Source organism: Panicum virgatum, chromosome 3K, assembly GCF_016808335.1.
Source record: "Panicum virgatum strain AP13 chromosome 3K, P.virgatum_v5, whole genome shotgun sequence".
Taxonomy (NCBI): domain Eukaryota; kingdom Viridiplantae; phylum Streptophyta; class Magnoliopsida; order Poales; family Poaceae; genus Panicum; species Panicum virgatum.
The window spans coordinates 30786012-30805583 of NC_053138.1; the positions used below are offsets into that span (position 1 = coordinate 30786012).

Here is a 19572-nt window from a genome sequence, read left to right on the forward strand (position 1 = left end):
ATCCAATCAATGCCCGTGTATCATGTTTGGGATATCGATATCCGTATATCCCAGGGGAATTCACGTTACCTAAACTATGGATCAAAAGAAGAGCATTTGGCGAGGTTCATTGTGCCCAGATTGGACTAAAAGAAGAGCATTTGGTGAGGTTTATCACTTAAGTGGATCCATATTCGTATCTAAAGCAAATCCTAGAGATTCATAACTAAATGTGCCATGCGTCTCTAATTGACAAATTTTACGTGTTGTCCAGTGAAATAAAAAACTCGTGCAATCCCTATGCATATGACCAAACTCACGCCTCACATACATATAGGGTCTATTTTTTTTAAGGATGGATATAGGATCTAATTGGTTTGGATGTATATCCTATAGCCAGACTCTTATAATATACGATGAGCTTGTTTGGTTGCCTGGGATAATGCATTGCTCAGCATCCCTATAAGAATCCAACTGGTTACATCCAAAAACAGCGTGCTACAAATTTCTACAGAATATCATGACTTTATTAATTACTCTTATAATTGATACAGAAAGAGGATCTAGCTAGTTTTGACGATTAACAACAACTTGATTATTGCGACTTTGCAGTGGCAATCTAAAAGTTAGTGCAGTGACACTACTAGAAAACGGGCCTTCGGTCCAGCACAAAAGTACCAGTTGCCATATCACCCGGTACTAATACATGCATCAGTACCGGTTGCAACGACCACTAGTACTTTTAGCTCGGACCAATGGATCAAGGTGGCTAGGGAGAACCTTTGGTACCGGGTGATGGCACAGTCCGGTACCAATGATCAAGAATTGGCACCGGGTCGTTTCACAGCCCGGGACCAATCTGCATGCTGATTTTTGGCACCGGTGAAAACTATCAACCGGTACCAATGGCCGATCTCTCGCTAGGGATATTGATTTTTGGCACCGGTGAAAACTATCAACCGGTACCGATGGCCGATCTCTGCTCCAGATATTTTTAAGTCGCTGCTGCCGACTCCTCCTATCCTCTACCTCTCATCTCTCTCTCTACCTTATCCAGCCGGCCCGTGGGGCACGCGGGCCGCTGCGCCGCCGCCGCCGCCACCACTGCGTAGGAGCACGGGCAACCGGCCGCCGCGGCGGGCAACCGGCGGGAGCCGGCCGTGGGAGCGGCCGTGGGGCGCAGGCACGCAGGAGCCGCGCCGCCCGGGCTCGCCAACGCTCGCTCGGCCTGCTACGCACCGGGGCACGTCAAGCGCCGCCCCATCCCATTCCTCTGCCTATTGCTCGGATCCTCCTCTTCCTCTCCCGCACGCCGCCACCGCCGCCGCCGCGATGGGCCTCTTCGACATGCTCTACCGCGTGGTGATGCGCCGCAACGCCGTCTACGTCACCTTCGTCGTCGCCGGCGCCTTTGCGGGCGAGAGGGTACGCCCTCCCCCACCCTCCCCGATCCACGCCTCGCAGATCGGCCCTCCCCCCTGATGCCCTCCCCGATCCACATCTCCCAGATCGGCCCCCCTCCCCTCAACCTCGTGCTTCCTCTTCGGTTCTCTCTCGCTGTCTGTAGACGATTGATTTGACTTGTCTGGTTTGGTTGCAGGCGGTGGATTACGGAGTCCACAAGCTCTGGGAGATGAACAACGTCGGGGTAAGTTTCCCCTTCCCTCTCCGCCGCCCTCCCCTTCGGTGGTGTTGTTGAGCGTCACTTGATTCGTGGGGGGGGGGGGGGGTACTGGATCTTATGTTTGCGATCCAACAAGTAGAGAAGGAAATCCTCGTTCCGTGCCTTTCAAAAAAAAATCCTGAGTCATTGCTTGATATCATTTCTTGTGATGGTTGTCTTTTTGTTGTTCCTGGAGTGGTCCTCCCCATCATGTATGAGCTACCTGAGTCACCACCCGGGTTCTTCGAGGAGGAGGGCACGGTCTGGTGGCACGCGCACAGCGACTTCGACCGCGCCACCGTGCACGGCGCCATCGTCGTCCACCCCAAGCGCGGCTCCGCCTACTCTTACACCAAGCCCCACAAGGAGATGCCCATCATCCTCGGTACATGCATATGGATCATTTGGATTTTCAGTACTGCTATGAACTGCATGCATGCTACGACTGGTATGCATGACTTGAAAATTGAAATTCTTCAGAGCTTGGATTGAGATGTATATGTGCCTTGCCCCCATAATCGGCGACAATTTGTATCATTTCTCTACTACTAGTATGCTGATTTGGTACTATGTGGGATTGTATTGAGTGTATTAATTTTGTAATTGATTCTTTGAATGATTTGTGAGATTTATAGAATTTGTATCAATTGATTTAATATTTTGTGGTTGATTCTTCGAATGATTGTTGGCACTAGCTAGAACGGAAGAAGATCAGAGAGATTAGAACCGGAGAGGATACAAGAACGGGAGAGATTCAACGGGAGAGGTAGCTGTTGGTGATACCGGTTGGTCTTTCCAACCGGTACCAATGGATGCTTAAGGCACCGGGTGAAAAACCCGGTGTCTTAGACCGAGGCCAATGGTCTCGGTTGGCGGGTACCGGTTGCAAAACCGGTACCTATGGGCGCTTTCGACCGGTTCTCATGGGTTGTTTTCTAGTAGTGTGATATGGGATTTCATGGTATTATATTCTTGATCCCATACATGATGATATAAACGAAGAATAAGGATGAGCTAGTTCCAAGTGTCAAACATTTTGAGCGACACTTGGAGTTGTCTAGGTCTTTATTTTCATTTGGGTTTACTACCTGTGAGATGTTGTATTTGCTGGAGGGTTCACTCCGCATTGACCAACTGATTCAATGGTCTCGTGAAGAAATACATTATTGTCAACTGTCATTAGTTGCTGAAAATTGAATAAAAAGCGGCTGATTTGGATAAGTATCATGGACCGAATTAGTTGATGAACACTATGGAGGCACAGTTATTGAGCAACGGCTAGTTCTTTGGAGGAGCTCTGTATACAATGTTCATAACTCCCAATTAAGCTCTGTTACCACCTTGTGAAGTTCATAATGGTAGTTGGAGGTTTGAGAGCAGGCATTGCACTAGAAGTGATCTTGGAGTTCCTTAATTGAAGATTAAGGAAATCATTAGAGTATATAGAGTAGCAAAGAACGCATCTACCTATCTCTTCGGCTTACGTTTGGTCAAGTGAGTTTTTTTGGCTTGTTATTCTTGGTGATCGGCATCACCTAAATGGCTTGGTAGTGTTGATTCTCCGTAAGATGTTAATGAGTCCTATGAGAAGCCCAACAAAATTTGTGCTCAGTTTGGAATCCTTAGATCTAGAGTTGGAGAATGCATTACCACTAGTGAGCTCTTGATCCTTGTGTGGATTAAGGGGGAGAGATACCCTTAGTAGATGCTACAACTAGGACTATGGGAAAGTGCCGACTCTTCAATACATCAGGAAAAAATTGGCTCTCTAACCATTTGTATCTTACTTTCCATAATTTTAGTTCTTAGAATTACCATGTGATGTGAGTTGAAACTAGATTGTGAAACTTTAGAATGACCGGAATACATCGGTTTCTAAGATTTCTGCATGAAAATATTGTCAAGCCTAATTCACCCCTTCATAGCCATCTTGATTCTTTCGAATACTGCCACCCCGTCTAATTGCGCAGGTAATGAGTTGACTATTTCTTAAAGCAAGTTTTAAACTTTTGGCCCAATATTGGGTGCAATTTTTAGCAAAATTCGAATTTATCTATATTTACACAGTAAACCAATACATAGTACATATGGAAGTGATTTATATAAGTACATATCTAATATGTACACAAGACCACAACACAAATTGATAATACTAGCAAGAAGGATGCTAGCCCGAGAGACTCTCGGGATAGAGATATAGATCTAGAACCCCTCACCTTCCTTATTATCCCGAGAGCCTCCGCCTCTGCTTCCCGATCCAGCCCCGTCCCAGCCCCCCTGGCCGTCCCCTTAGCTCGTATCGCTGACATCGCCTCCAACGCTGGCGAGCACCGCCCTCCTCTCTGCCCTCCATTTGGCCTCCGCCCAACACCTGCCGCTGACCTCCCCCTCGCCGGCATCGCCTCCAACCCATTTGAACCAAGTCCCCCGTCTCCGACCCTCCCCAAACGGCCTCTTCTACCAGCCCGGTGGGCGCCGCCGCCACCGCCAACCCTTCCGCCCACAACCCACCACCACCGCCGGTCCGACGGCCTCCCCGACCTTCCTCTCATAGCCAGCAACCACTGATCCTCTCCCCAACCCGGAGCCCTAACCCAAACCTCAAACCTTAACCCGAACGGGGCTCGCCGGAGTTGGGTCGTCGCCGGAGAAGAAAAGTTCGCCGAGTTGGAGTCTTCGACGGAGAAAAAGAGGTCACCTGAATTGCTATTGTTACTTTCTTCCCTTTGTAAAGTTGTTATTACTTCTCCTTTAATTTGTAGAAGTACCAGTGTGGCTCTCGATTTATCCTAAATTGAGATGCTTCTCCGTGCAGAATATACTAGGTACTAGCAAATACAACTGGGCCAATCGCCGCTGTGTAGCTTGGCATGTAGGAATCCCTGGCTGGCATGCGGCGACGAAACCGGTTTTCTTGCCAGCGTCGGATTTCGACTCGCAATCGACTTCGGTTTAGCCATCGTCGGAGTCGGACTCACTCCGCTGGCGCTGCGTATATATAGTTGCCGCCGCCGCGTCCGCATGGCTCGCAACTTGGCATCGTCACCAGCTTCCCGCCGCCGTCTCGCCCTCCCCCCTCCCCGCGCCGATCGCCTCCCTTCCCCTTGCCTCCGCTCGCGCGCGATGGCCGCCTGCGTAGAGACCGCCGCCGCCGCTCCCCACCCCGCCGCACCACGGACCCGCAAGAGGACGCGCGGCGGCGTCGCCGTGGGCAGCACCGACGACTACGAGGAGACCTGCCGCCTCGGCGAGGGGGCCTTCGGCGCCGTCGTCAAGGCGCGCCACCGCGCCACCGGCCGGGCCGTCGCCATGAAGTACCTTGGCGAGGCCGGCGGCGGCAACGCGGCCCTGCTGCGGGAGGCGCGCTTCCTCGAGGCTTGCGCCGCGAACCCGTTCGTCGTCGGCTCCCGCTGCCTCGCCCGCGACCCGGCCACCGCGGAGAGCTGTGCCTGGTCATGGAGTGCGGCGGCGCGAGCCTCCGCGACGCCCTGCCGCACGAGAGTCCCCACGGGGGCTCGACGCCGCTGCCCGAGGCCACGGCGCGCGCCACCATGCGGCAGCTGCTGACGGGCGCCAAGAGGATGCACGACGCCCACATCATCCACCGCGACATCAAGCCGGAGAACATCCTCGTCGGCGACGACCGCGTCGTCAGGTTTTGCGACCTCGGGCTGGCCGTGCGCATGACCGAGCCGCCGCCGTACGGGCCGGCCGGCACGCTGTGGTACATGGCGCCCGAGGTGCTGCTGGGCAAGCCCGACTACGACGCGCTCGTCGACACCTGGTCGCTCGGCTGCGTCATGGCGGAGCTCATCGGCGGGAGCGTCCTGTTCCAGGAGCTCGACTCGGAGGACCAGCTCCGCGCCATCTTCGCCCTGCTCGGCATGCCAAACGACGCGACATGGCCGTGGTTCTCGTCCACGGCGTTCGGCGCCGAGATCCCGGAGCCGGAGAGGCAGCTGCGCAAGTGCAGCCTCCTGCGCTGCAAGTTCCCCGAGTGGAAGCTATCCAAGGAAGGATTCGATGTCCTCAGTGGTCTCCTCACGTGCAACCCTGACAAGCGGCTCACGGCAGCTGCCGCGCTCAAGCGACCGTGGTTTCTCCAAGATGGGTGAGCTGCAGCAGCTGGCCAAGAAAGATGATCGCCGTTGCCAAACAGATCGGTCGGTGATGGTTGCTGCAATGTTGTCATGATCGGCACTGAGATGTGATTGTACTATTTGAACTGAATCTGTTTCTGCTGTCTTTCCCAATGAATTTGATTGGTTTTGCCGAGTTGCCTAGGTATCTCTGAATTTTGGGATGCCAGAATCAAATAGTACGTACACATCACTATGCGAGCATCGAATCTGAATAGGATAAACTCGCAATAACAATGATACGTGAGTCTTTTCCTAATTAAAAAGAAACAATGATACGTGCGTGAGTCAAACAACACAAACGATCACTACATAACAGAAGCAAGGGTACATGCATCGAACAAGGTAAGTCAGGTGGATGGGGCCTCTTCACTCGAGACTCAAATGTGATAGCTCAAGTTTCAGGTGCTGGGAAAGTTTTATCTAATCCGCTTCACCCGGAGACTGAAGAGCTTAGTGTGGCTGACGCGCAGCTGCTTGGTGGCGGTGTAATAACTTGGGCGTCCTGCTTTACTGAGGAAATGCTACTGCTCCTTTGATGCCTACGGTAAAGCATCAATTAACTCTTTTTGGTAAATGGCAATTTATTCTTTTGCATTTGGCTAATTCATCCTTCATAAATAAAAGGGGTTTGTGACAATATCTATGACGTTTATTTTTATCATAAATATTGGGTTCGGGTTGGGCTAAATGACCTTTGGGTCATTCTGTGACGGTTTTGAAACGTCATAGATCGTGTTATTCTGTGACGTTTATGGAAAAAACGTCGATCGATTTAATCTGTGACGCTTATTCCATGACGTTATTAAAAATAGTCACTAGACTATCATAGATGTTGTTTTACGATGTTTTTTCAACAATATGTGACGAATTTGTTTCGTCATAAATTAAATAGTTTCTTATAGTGTGCCCCTGTTTTCAACTCCAATTGTAATTTTACCCTCACTTTCTTTCACTTAGCATTTTTACCTCTATTGTTTAGAAACCAAACCTTATTCTACCCCTACTCCGTGTCAAACAAGACAATTTTACCCTTGCGAATATACCTCTATTTTTTAGAACTTTATGAATATACTTTTGTTTGCCATTATATTTCATCAACATCTGAACAAGAACATGAACAACAATTTGACAGAATTTGGACAGTGTCATGACACACAAAAGTAAGTTGAAACCACATACATATATATTAATAGATAACATTCCATCATACATATCCAAAAGAGAAAATCACATCCCCATCACACATATCCAAAAGAGAAGTACCACCAAATCACATCCTATCACACATATCCAAAACTTCAACATTTCAAGCTCTAAATTTCAAATGACCCTATTACATCTGTGTATACGTGTATGTACCCGGTTCACAACTCTAGTCTCCATTTGGAACAAATGCCACACAGAACCGTGTAACTTTCTGATTGCTTCGGTTTTGCTCCGCTCTAAACAGAGCCTGGAATCCTATCTCCTAGCGTCGACGATGTCGTGGCCCTCGAAGGGCACGGAGTTGCGCCTCCGAGTAGAATGAGTTGGACCGCGCGAACGGCGCCGCCGCCCTCCGCAGCCTCTTGCTCGCCGCCGCCACGTCTTTCCCACCCCTGAAGAGAACCCTCCTGCTGCCGCTCCGCCCGCATCCGCCGGCGCTCGAGGTTGAGAGCCTCCGGGCGAGGCGGCGCACGTAGAGGCCGACGATGCCCAGAAACGTGTTTGCTTGGCACTAGTTCGCCTGCGCCGCTGCGCGCCCCTGCCTCCATGTGGTCGTGCCTCGTCTCCCCTGCGCAACGCCCCTCCACGCGCCGCCCCAGCCCTGCGCAGCGGCCCTGCACGGCGCCTCCCTGCAGGCACCCCTCTACGCGCGGCTGCAGCGCCCCTGCACGGGCGCCTCCCTGCACGTGCGGCTGCAGCGCGCCTCCACGCGCCCCTTCCTGTGCAGCGCTCCTGCACGCCTCCCCTTGCGCGCGTGGACCGCAGCCACCGCGCCAACCAAGCGCCACCACTGCTGACTGCGCCTTCCGCTCCCGCTCCTACGCGCCGCCCGCCGGGGTTCGACAGTGAATAGGGGCTTAGGAACGGGAGGGTTAGGGTAGGGATTGAAGAGATAAGGGATAGTTTTGTCTTTTCTCCCTATTACGAAGGTTTTTGTTATTATTTAAATTCGCTAAATCTTGGCTGGAACTAACGGATTGAATTTCAGGGTAAACGGAGGCTTTACGGTGAAACAGTAGAGATAAAAATACAAAGTAAAAGAAAGTGAGAGTAAAATCACAATTAGAGTTTAAAATAAGAATAAAAACATAATAATTACTAAATAAAATACTGATTCTATCAACAACGGTCATGGTGTACTTAATTCAACACCTCTTAATCTTAATTAGAGTTTCTGACATTTCTAGTTAATCCCTTGAGAATGCATACCTGAATAACTTATCCGTGTGTTAGGGGATTGAGGAATTGAACGAAGTAGGATTAAATCAGAATCGGAGGAAGCAAAAGGTGTAGGTGGGCAATGGAGGTAAGATTAAGAGGAATAATATTTACAACTCATGGTTCATGCCCGCGCAGGAGCTCTCTGCAATCTCATATAGTAGTTCAAAAGAAACTAGGCCTGCGAGGAGCAAGCCGCCCCTAAGCAATAATATAAGAAGAAGACTTCTCACGTAGACCCGAGAAAATCTTTGGATCCTAACTCACCCTTACATAGGGGTGTCGTAACCTATATTGTAACCCATGTATAAGTGCGGACCGGGTAGGCCGGGACACTTCACGTACTATACGACTAGTGGGTCCACTTTGGCCGAACATGCGGGAGTTGGGTCGGCGCTTGCCTCTGTTGTCTAGTGTCTCTTTGCTCGTTGGGCCTTGTTTGGTTACTCCCTAAAAGTCTCTAGAAGGGACTTTGACCACTAATTAGGGGTGTCAAATAAAACAGGTTACAAAACTAACTCCAGAACTCCTGCGCTAGGAACCTTGATGAATCTAACGAGGCATTGACCGCATGATTTGATGATGGTCACTGTAGCGTCACTGTAGCTAATCAATTAATTCGTCGCGAAAAGTTACACCCATTTCTAAAGAAATTTTGCAAATAGACTTCATTTAGTACTTCATATGGAGCTCAGAAGTGGTCTTCTAAAATCTCTAGAAGAGAAACCAAACAAAGCCCGATGTTTCATTCTTGTAATTTACTGAAGCAACATGGCTTGGCGTATCTCAAATATATAAGGATTTTAATTGATGCTGTCAGATTTCACATTCGGAGCATTTTAGACTGAAATTGTTGATATCGATTTTTGGCACGTACCCATTGATGATGTGCATCAGGTAGCTGATGGAGGCAAGCCGACGCTGGAGCAAGAAAAGATAAAACGTATCAGGCCCATGGGCCAGACGGCGTCCCAGCCGTCGGAGCAGAATTGGGCTGACAGATGTCGCCTGGAAGTTATTGTGTCAAGTCAAGTCATTTATTTTGGGAAAGTTTCTTTCTTTGTTGTCAAGTTATGTAAGTCGTAATCTAAAAGGAATCTTAGAGTAGGATATAAATAGCAGACCTGCGGGTCTTGTAAACTTGATCAACCACATCAAATTACAACTCTACTTTTATGCATCTTCTTTTCTATTGATGTCTTCGCCAAATTCTAGTTGCAGTAGATTTTTCTTTTTACGAGTTCTTCCTAACAAGCAGGACTGCATTGGCTTCGATATCCGATTTCTTAGTAAGTTTCGAGTCGAGTAACGTAAGTAGGCTCAAGGTTGACAATGCTTCGTTTTTTTTTCTCTACTTGTGATGTGGACATCCCTGTAATAGATACAACCACACCTATGGGACAGTAAGCTTATATGACTAGAGACCAAGCTTACATGTTTAATTCTCAGGTAAATTCATTCTTATGTTCTTGTCCATTATATTTAGACAATGGAAACGTGCATGCTCTTTTTTTTAGGAATGATGGAGAGGATAGGGAAGGGCATCTGCATGGACTGAATTCGACCACGACATCATTTGCGGAGCAAACGGAGCTGCTTGTTCCGTTTCCGACCTTCCGTGCAGCAACAATGGAGGAGCGGCAGATGGAGCTCTTCATTCCGTTTTGGACCTTTCACGCAGCACAAATAGAGGAGGAGCTGACTCCCACACACTAGAAGTTTTCATCGAGCGTAACTCTTCACTCCGAATATTGTTTGAAGCCCATGAGTACTTGTTGGAAAGCTCCTGAAGTATATTTTCAGATGGATCCAACCTCATGACGAAATTCCAAAGGAGCTAAGCAGAATCGCCAAAACAACGGGCTGAGGTCCTCGTATCTAGTTCAGCCCACTAGGGGCCCATTCTAAGTTAGGGTTTATACCATCCACACCTCTTGGCTGCTCCCCCACCTGTATAAACCACCAGCAGCCACTATTTGAGACTTGGATTTTGTTTTGTTGTAAGTTTAACTTCTGCTACTTCCTGGTAAGCGCGTGTGTCGATTAGACCACCTGTTTGCTTGATTCAGAACCCCAAACTTGTGTGTATCAGATTCATCCTTTGGGCAAGGTCTGTGTGCTGTTTGCTTGTCCACTTGTTCTTATTTTTTCTTTGATTTGCTTGCAGGTTCAAAGTTGTTCTTGGCACAGCAAGAACAACACAAATTGGAGGCGGTGTAACTGTCGCTAAGGCGCAACGCAGCCCTTGTGGTGTTATAGTCGGGCAGCACAACGTCGATCCTCCTAAAATCGACTTACCCCCCACTCTCATCGAAAGATCGGGAGCAAACCCTAGCGGGTTCCATCAACTTGTTTTACTCAAAGTTATCGAATACGCTAGATCTTAGATTTATGTCACCTCGCTTTTATCTAGTTCTAATTTGTTCACTAGTTATCGGTATTAGTTATCTCTTGTTAGATTAATTAATCCATTTTGTCTACCTTATTTTTAGCTTTTATCGCAAGTTATCGAGCTTAGATATGTTACGTTCATCGGCTTCTTACCGTGACTTCATCAGTATAGCTGATCGAGTTTGGATCTAGGTATATATTATCTACGTGCTACTCCCTCCGTTTCAAATTATAAGACATTCCAACAATCTTGGAGAGTCAAAGTTTTTTATATTTGACCAAATTTATATAATAGAATAAAGACATTTATTATATAAACTAAGTAACATTAGATTCTTTATTAGTTATATTTTTATAGTACATTAATTTGATATCATAAATTTTTATATTTCTCTCTATAATCTTGGTCAAACTTGAGATTGCTTTGACTCTCCAAGATTCTTGAGATGTCTTATAATTTGGAACGGAGGAAGTACTAAGCAATTAATAGTGCGAATCCATTAAGCAATTAAATTGGCCGCTTGCTAGCGGATTGCTTTGCTACCCGTATCGACTACCTAGCTGATACACTGGTGGAATCATTCCGCCCTTAGCCATTATGTTTCAGAATTTAACATTTATCCTCCTTTGCTAGTTGTAGGTCAAATTGACTGTCATGCCTAGCACCTACATGGTATCAAGTGAGTTTCTGTACTGCGGAGCCAAGCAGATCTCCTTGGCCTATTTTACGTGTACACAGAGATCTGATTGATATATTTTTGCGTCAACACGCTTCTTGACACGTCTGGTGGGCTCAACATTAACTTCATCATGGTGAACATGAAGCCTATCGAGAATATCAACTCGGAGAAGCATATATCTCTTGTCCGAGTGCTGGAATGCGGCGAGCCGACAAGCAGAGAAAATGTTAAAATTTATGGGTTATTTATGGGTTTGGTCTATTTTATTCATTTGCAATAAAAGAACTAAAAATCCACTAATAAATGCTAGTGAATTATGTGTTTATTAATTCTGTATGGTATTTGAGGAGGATCTCAACCGACTTAAATTGTGGACTATGTGTACACTTGGATGTCGATAAGAGAGGATTGGCAAGCCGCGCGCTCTCGCTCGCCTTGCCTCGCCAATGCCGTGGACATAGAATATTGACAATTACTAATGAATCATGGCATCAGTAATTGACTCTCAACAAAGCCATTAGAGTGTCCAAGTTCCACACACAGAAAATATGGAACAAGACCAGTCGAATAGCATGTCTATTCTGGCTGGTAGCGACATAACCATTGTGTCCAGCATTGGTCCCGCCTCGGGGTACAAGCTGAGACTCTAAACTGTGTAAATTCTAAATACGTGCACATGCTATATTTCACTTACTATAGTCATGAAAATATTGTTAAAATATATGTTTAATTTTGAAATTAAAATGTGCCTAAATTTGTCTAATTATCTAACAGAACGGGCGACCCATTTTATGCATCCATATCTCCCGGTTGTCATCTCAAGAAGGTTGTATTGTTTTTTCTCGAAAGCAGGAGAACTACGCTTCATTATATTAAGAAGAGAAAAAGGCAGAACCCCACAAGTGTTACAGAAATGGAGGGACCGTAAAACTCCCTAAAGTACAGAAAACTCTTTTTACTCTACTAAAAACCACAACAGGACCAAAGCTAGAGCAGACCCCCAAGATTAGGAGACCGTAGGAGCTAGGGTGAGGAGGAAGGAAACTCCTCTAGCCCCAGCAATAGACCACTGATGCAGATCTTCCCTAGTTGCCGACAGTAGAGTGTTTAAGTTAGGAACAGCCCCATCAAAGACACACCAATTTCGGTGATTCCACATATTCCATGCCCCCAAGATGACTAGAGAATTAACTCATTTTTGGATTCGACCAGACAACCCATTGCTTAAATTGTCCCACCAGTCGTCAAACACCTTATCATCTAACACCGGGGCAAGTGCATGTAGTCCAAGACCTTGTAGCAAATTGAACCACATCTGCTGGGAGAAGACACAGGAGATCAGCAAGTGATTCAACGTTTCCTCAACCTGGCCGCAGAGAGGACAAATTGCCGGGTGTGGAAGTCCTTTTCTTGCAAGGTGATCAACTGTCCAATATTTTTTGTGTGCCACCGTCCACATGAAGAATTTGTACTTACCAGGTGCCCAACTCTTCCAAATTCTCTTCCCAGGTTTGAATTGGACAGCTCCAGTAATAATAGCTTCATAAGCGGTCTTTGCGGAATAATGGCCTGATGCTGAAAACTGCCAAATATGGGTGTCATCCACCTCAGCCTGCAGCTCGAAACTTGAGAGTTTTTCCCATAAGAGAAGATATTCAATCAGGACATTTATTGTAAGAGCGCCCTTTATATCAAAAATCAATCTGTTCTCAACTAGTGCATCATGTACTGTTATTTTCTTTGCTCTATCCGCCACTGCCCCAAACAGTCTTTGCCCAAGCAGCCACATGTCTGTCCAAAATAAGGTATTCTTTCCATTTCCACCATAGAGGTAATGGATATAGCAAAAAAAGCTTTCACTTCTGGTGGAGCCTGAACTGGGAGGAAGGCCCAAGATTTGTCAGGTTTAGTTTTTTGGAGCCAAAGCCACCTTAACTTTAAAGCCCAACCTAAAAACTGTAGGCGGGAGATGCCCAAACCACCTAAATCAGGGGTCTTGTAACCTTAGGCTAGGTAATTAAACAATGTCCTCCCTTCACATCTTTTCTTCCTTTCCAAAGAAAACATGTTCTGATTTTATCAATTGCTTGCAAAGCCTTGGTAGGGAGGTCTTGGGCCAGCAACAGATAAATTACCATGGAAGTGAGCACAGATTGGACCAAAATACTCCACTCAGGTAGTCTATCAGCAATTTTTCAATAACTGGCTGAACCTGAATTTTGGTTAGCTTGTAAGGTGAGAGAGGCACTCTAGGATATGTAGAAGGTTGTATTGTTGAGGAGCGGCTCATTACGGCGGCATGGTTCGGCATGGCTTGCTGTTTTTTAGCAGTCTATCTATCAAAATATGAGATTTATTTGCAATTTTGTCGGGCATATCTATCAAGAATGGTCCCACTTGATGGTAAAATTCTGTTTTTAGTATGAGAATTTCAATAGTAAGAAATAAAAGTCCAACACAATAATAATTGCTCTTTGTATTATTTATATGTGAGTACCTACCAGTCATGACAACTGAAGCGTCGTACAGCCTACAGCTACTGTGTGTATCACTGTATCTATATGGCTATGATAACTGACAACTCAATTTTTGAGCCTAACTATAAGAAACTGAAGAAAAAAATGTTCATGTGAACTGTAAAAAAGAAAATATAAGGAACACTCTTTCCGCTGCTATGTATGAGCTGCAATAAAGCTCATTATTGCTCAGCATGTGAGCTTGCATCAGTACTGGTCATGCTTTCTATGTTTATTCTGATCTCACTCCTCAAGAATTTGGAGTACCACTGGGCAGAGAGTTTCGGCTGCCTTGGCAGCTCTGGGTCCATAAAATCAACATGATAGAGACCGTATCGTGAATAATAGCCTGCCAGCAGCTCAAATACATCCAGGAATGACCATACAAAATAGCCCTTCACATTAGCTCCATTCCTGCAGTAACAAAAAAAAAACCCCAAGATTTTACACAACAGCTAAGTGTTTGTACAAAAGAAGACCATCTTCCTTTTTCCATGATTACAAAGAGCAGAACATGTATACCTATCGGCCCAGCAGGTGGCAAGTAAAACAAAGGAGAATTTAGAGGAGTTTAAACGGGCTTTCACAACACACTAGCAAAATCTTGAGCGAGGCTACTGTGTGTTGTGTCGTGTGGAGTGCTAGACAGGGTGTTTGCACTCTCCACCCTTGTTTCGGTGGCCATGATGTCATGTGTACTCTTAAAACTTTCTTTTCCTCTTAATTGAAAGGCAGGACTCTTGCCATTTTTGCGTTCAAAAAAAAAGAACACATATACCTTAGTGCAGTGACGGTGCTGCCAATGTAACCACTCAAGTACTCTACTCTCTTATGGTCCTCAATTGAGTCATTGAACAACGCCCCATATCCTGAATAAAATGAAAAGCAAACAAGAATTAGTTCTACAAAAGCACCAATTAGGTGACTAAAGCCAATTCAATGGCCCTGTTTGGTTTTTGCAGAATGTGCAGATCAGGCACTCGCAGTTTCTATACTCATCATGGCTGTTCTTGGTACTTGGAAAGATTTTAGTCCAACATAGGGCGCAACAATATATTGGTGGCGCTCATAACAATTGCGACAGGGTCTAACTAAAAATGCTGGGCAGTTCAGTAGAATATCACTTGCCATTTTCCTGTACATAGACAGGAACGTTCTTGTAACTGTTGCTGAGGTACTCGAGCATACATTGCAGACCCTGTGGATCAGCAGGCATGTTGACTGGAACAAACTGTACCAAGCGCACAAACTCTTATCAGTATTACTAGCAAAACAAGAGGCACAGAGAAACTTCACTTCACTTGGTTAGATGCAGTTCAGTTCAGCCACATTAGGAAAGAGCTAGCAAAATTCAGTGAGCGATAATTCAAAGAATACCTGACCAGTGGGTGGATCATTGCGAGAAACTGCAAAAGAAACAGGCAAAACATGGTTACAGCTAAGAACAGACAATCAAGTTGTGCATGTCTGACAAAAGAATACCCTCCAGCCTTCATTACAGATAAAAGAAGCTGCTAGTCTGATGATGCAGTCATGTACTCATGTCTACTGAAACGACTTGTTTACACTAAAGATGGAACTTACATCTGAAGGTAGCGGCCAGATCACCATTGTAGTCCCGGAGCCCGGTATCTGCGCTGTTGGATCGATCGCTAACATACACTGAGGTGTAGTGGTTTATGCCAATGAAATCAGCCGTCCCACGGATCATCTCCGACTGTTCTTTGGTGAACTTGGGGAGCCGGGACCCAACTATCCTCTTCATAATTTCAGGATAGTCTCCATATACCAATGGGTTTAGGATCCTAAACAGAACAAATGCAAAGCCATATTGTCGATGGATTTATCAAGTCGTAATTTGGAGAAGCAAACAAAAAGAAGTGAGAGAACTTACCAACCAATCATGAAGTCGAATGATCTCTGAGTCGCCGCGACGTCAGCGGGGCTCGACGAGAAGGGGTAGCTCCAGAAGCTGTAGAGGTTCATGCCAACGAAGCCCTTCTGCGTGGCCTGCAACAACGGTCATGTTGCAGAGGTAAACAAGCTTGCCGGTGGAGTTCTGATCACCAGCAGAAGAGGAAGAGGATTATTATGAGCAGCTTGTTGATCATCATACCTGGTACTTTTCTCGGTAGAGCTTGACGGCGGCGGCGTGTGCCAGGATGGAGTTGTGGCCGACGATGTAGGGCTCGACGGTGGAGTTCCCGGCGGTGCAGTTGATGCCGAACGGCGCGGAGCAGCGGCAGGGCGGGAAGGCGCCGCTGTCGTAGGAGGCGATGGAGATCACGTTGGGCTCGTCCATGGTGGTCCAGTGCCTCACCCGGTCGCCGAACTCCCGGAAGCACGCGTCCGCGTACGCCGCGAAGTCCTCCCTGCACGCTCCAACAACACGACGCATGCAAGTCTCTCAGGATTTCAGTCCCAGATGCTACCTGAATGCTTATAACCAGCAGTGTTTTGTGTGTTCAGTTCAATCGAGCAGGGGAGTGATTGATTGGTGATCAGACATCAGAGAGAGATCTTACACGACCCTGGGGCTCAGCCACCCGTGGTACTCGTCCTCCAGGATCTGAGGGAAATCCAGGTGGTACAGGGTCACATGTATCTCAATTCCTGCAGAAGATTCAGAGTACTTTTCAGTTCAGTACATCATTAGGGGCAACACTTGTGCCTATGAGTTCAGGATTGGCTCAAGGGCAAGAATGCTGACAGTCATATCTTTTTTTGACTGCCGATTCACGAGAATGGTATGGTCTTTGGTCAATGCGGTCTGGGGCATACCAAAACCTCATAATATGCATAGTATGTTCGGGAGCTGGCTCAATGGAATTCCTAAAGAATATAAGCCACTAGTACTTCTGGGCGCGGCAGCCTTGTATTGGTATGTTTGGCTATGCAGAAATGCAGTGGTGTTTGATAACAAAAGTTCTTTTTTTTTGCAGGTTATCTATTCAACTATGCACTGGCTCCGTACATGAGCTATCCTTCAGAACTTTTCTTTGCGGGACAAGCTTGTAGCGGCATCTCATTTCTTGGCACAGGTGGCCAAATTTTTTTTTGCCCGGGCACATGGGTGGCAGTCTAGTCTTAGGATTGACAGTCATTAGTGTGGAAGGATCTTTTCAAACTCTTTTAGGCTATGTGTCGTTTAGGTAGAGGTCGGGAAAATTTTAAGACGATGTATCACCTTGATGTATTGTGCTTGAAATCAATAAAGTTTTCCTTTTCAAAAAAAAATATCTCTTTGTGGTGTAGTGGGAATGATACTGTCAAGAATTTTATCACTTTCTGTCATTTTTTTTTCATGTGAAACTCCTGCGTTCAAAGCAGAGTGACTCGCTTACCCCGTTTTACCAGCTCGTTTATCAGGTTGTTGTAATACTCGAGCCCCTTTGGGTTGATGGGCCCTCTTCCTCCTGTGCTCATATAGAGGGCGAAAAAACCAATTATTACGGTGAGAGAGAGATCCCAGGCTAGCCAGGGAAAGGTACGTTGTGACTCTCGCCCAATCTTTTGACAGAGTTCTTACTTGGAATAAGCCTGGACCAGGAAATGGAGAAGCGGTAGGCCTCCAGGCCAGTATCACTCATCAACTTCACATCATCCTGAAACAGTTTGGAATGTGTCCTCAATATAAGTAAAAGCACTGTACCTGCTTGCACTCTAATTCCTTATACTAGCAAACTTTTTTAAGAAGATCACATATAGGTTGAAATTAAGATTCATGGCATTAATAGATTCAAGAAAAAAAATCTTTCACAATAATCATTAATTCTGTTTAAATTGGTAAATCGGTCTTATGCAATTTACATAAGAATGATGTTATCTACTAGTATTTATATATAGTCAAATCGGCTCCCTCGTTCCATATGTGATTTGTCAACAAGGTATACGGCGTGGAAATGACAGGCAGAAAAGTTGTAGCTAGTATATGACAAGGCAAGGAACAAATGAAAGATCACTGTCATGTCAGGTAATCTATCTAGCCGATGAAATGGAGTCCAGACCTTGTATTTGTGGTAGCCGTCTGCGCCCAGATCTCCAGTGCTCTTGTCCGGCATCCTGCCTGCAATCACAATCAGGTGAATAGCTCCGACAAGAAAGAGCTACAGAAAAACCAAAACCCTACACTCAATGTCACAGCCCCATGCTACAAAGACTAAAATGAAACTCAAAGAAAAGTTCATGATTACGAATACGTTGCTTTCCAATACCTTGAAAATTAAAATAATAAAAGAGCGGTTGAAGGGGGAGTTGAAATGTGAAGCTGTATCTACTATGCACTATTTTCAACTTGATCTTAATTAATAAGATCACCTGCATGAGTGAAAGTGTCCCAGATGCTTGGGCTCCTTCCGTCTTCATCGGTTGCCCCCTCGTACTACATATATATACACACACAAGAATCAAATTAAGCAAGAAATAAAAAGTAACATCCAGCAGAGTTGACACAGAAAAGTAAATTAGAAGAACTTCTCAAGGTGTGTTACAACACTCCAAGGACAAAGCTTTTGCATGCAATTCTTGAGTTACCTGATACGCCGATGTGCCGGCCCCAAAGACGAAGTCCCGGGGGAAATCCTGCCTCGTGAAGTTGAGAGCTCGAGCCGCCGTCTCTCCCTGCCATGGCGCCACAAGAAGCAGCTGGAGAGACAGGAGGGCGAGGAAGTGCCTGCAGATACGAGAAGGGCCCCCCATGTCTCTCGAGTCTCTAGTGAGACCTGGCCACTTCCCCGGCGTTTGCCTCTCGCTCTCTTGCCGTGCGGCCTATATTTATGAACCTTTTTTCAGTCTACAACCAACATGGGATGAGAGGGACAGGTTGTACTTTTCTTTTGAAGCAACATGGAGGGGATGATCATCCTCTACTGGTTATTACTTATAAATATATTAAAAAGAAATGGACAGGTCGTATACTATTGTGTTTGGAAACAAGTTTGGAACAAATCGTACATGATTTTCTTCTTTTTTTCTTCCTTTTTGAAAGGCAAACATACAGGTCTCTTTGGAGACATCCGATAAAAAATAAAGGCAAACATACACCTGCTTCTATGCGGAGGATATAATAAGATTGACCGATCCAACAATATGTAGGAAGGACGTATCTGGCCTGGCGCCCCTTATGGACTGTCATAGTTATTTGCATAAAAGTGGCTTACCATCTTCTAGAACACCTTACAGAAGGCAAGGACACCAAATTCCTTATCATGATCTAGATTCTAGGGTAAGATTTTTCTAGCAACAGTGCAGCAGGAAAGTTACAGAGCTTTTGGCTTCCGAATTTCAGGAACGTCTCAGTCGCGTCGTGAGGCCTGACTTCTCATGTGCAGAGAAGCAGGTGTGTGCTCCTGGAAGTTCCAAGAAATTAAACTACTCCAGTGGCGAAGAGAAGTTGGAGAGGTGTGTGGAAGTCTCCGATGCCTGATGCACAGGATTCAACTGGTGGAGGTGGAGCTCATGGCTGGCTGCAAGGCGCCAAAGGTGCCACGCCCGTGCTGGTGTAAGACGACTAGAGCAACTGGGTAGCCTTTGTAGCTAGCTAGTGCTCCTAGTTTATCACTACAGGCCTACAGCTAGTAGCTAGGCGACCATTGAGAGGTCGAAGACGTCGGCATCATGTCTGCGACTCCAAAGAGATCAAGTAAGGAGACAAACCACACCAAGATAGATACGTGAGATCATCAGCAAGTTCCGTGAGATCATCCTCTGTACATGCCGGCAGATCTGGAGGGGCCTGCTTGGAATCAATTGGGTCATGTAGCATCAAAAGATCACTA

At 46.3% G+C, this 19572-nt stretch overlaps 1 protein-coding gene and 1 pseudogene across 2 annotated transcripts; one reads left to right on the forward strand and one right to left on the reverse strand.

Annotated features, from left to right (window-relative positions):
- Positions 1-4765: 4765 nt before the first annotated feature.
- On the forward strand, positions 4766-5909 carry LOC120700829 (annotated as a pseudogene).
- Positions 5910-13724: 7815 nt separating this feature from the next.
- On the reverse strand, positions 13725-18559 carry LOC120698934 (beta-glucosidase 22-like). Of its 2 annotated transcripts, XM_039982715.1 has the most exons (13): positions 18329-18557; positions 18113-18176; positions 17803-17861; positions 17325-17400; positions 17140-17211; positions 16321-16408; positions 15912-16167; positions 15690-15805; positions 15380-15600; positions 15173-15201; positions 14924-15026; positions 14574-14664; positions 13725-14209 (listed from the first exon to the last, which is right to left on the reverse strand). In XM_039982715.1, the coding sequence occupies exons 1-13, from the start codon at positions 18491-18493 to the stop codon at positions 13978-13980; spliced, it is 1572 nt and encodes a 523-aa protein (XP_039838649.1). In that variant the 5' UTR covers positions 18494-18557; the 3' UTR covers positions 13725-13977. The 2 variants fall into 2 exon arrangements, with proteins under 2 accessions (XP_039838649.1, XP_039838650.1); XM_039982716.1 differs by lacking the exon at positions 14924-15026 and having other exon boundaries at positions 18329-18559.
- Positions 18560-19572: the final 1013 nt, after the last annotated feature.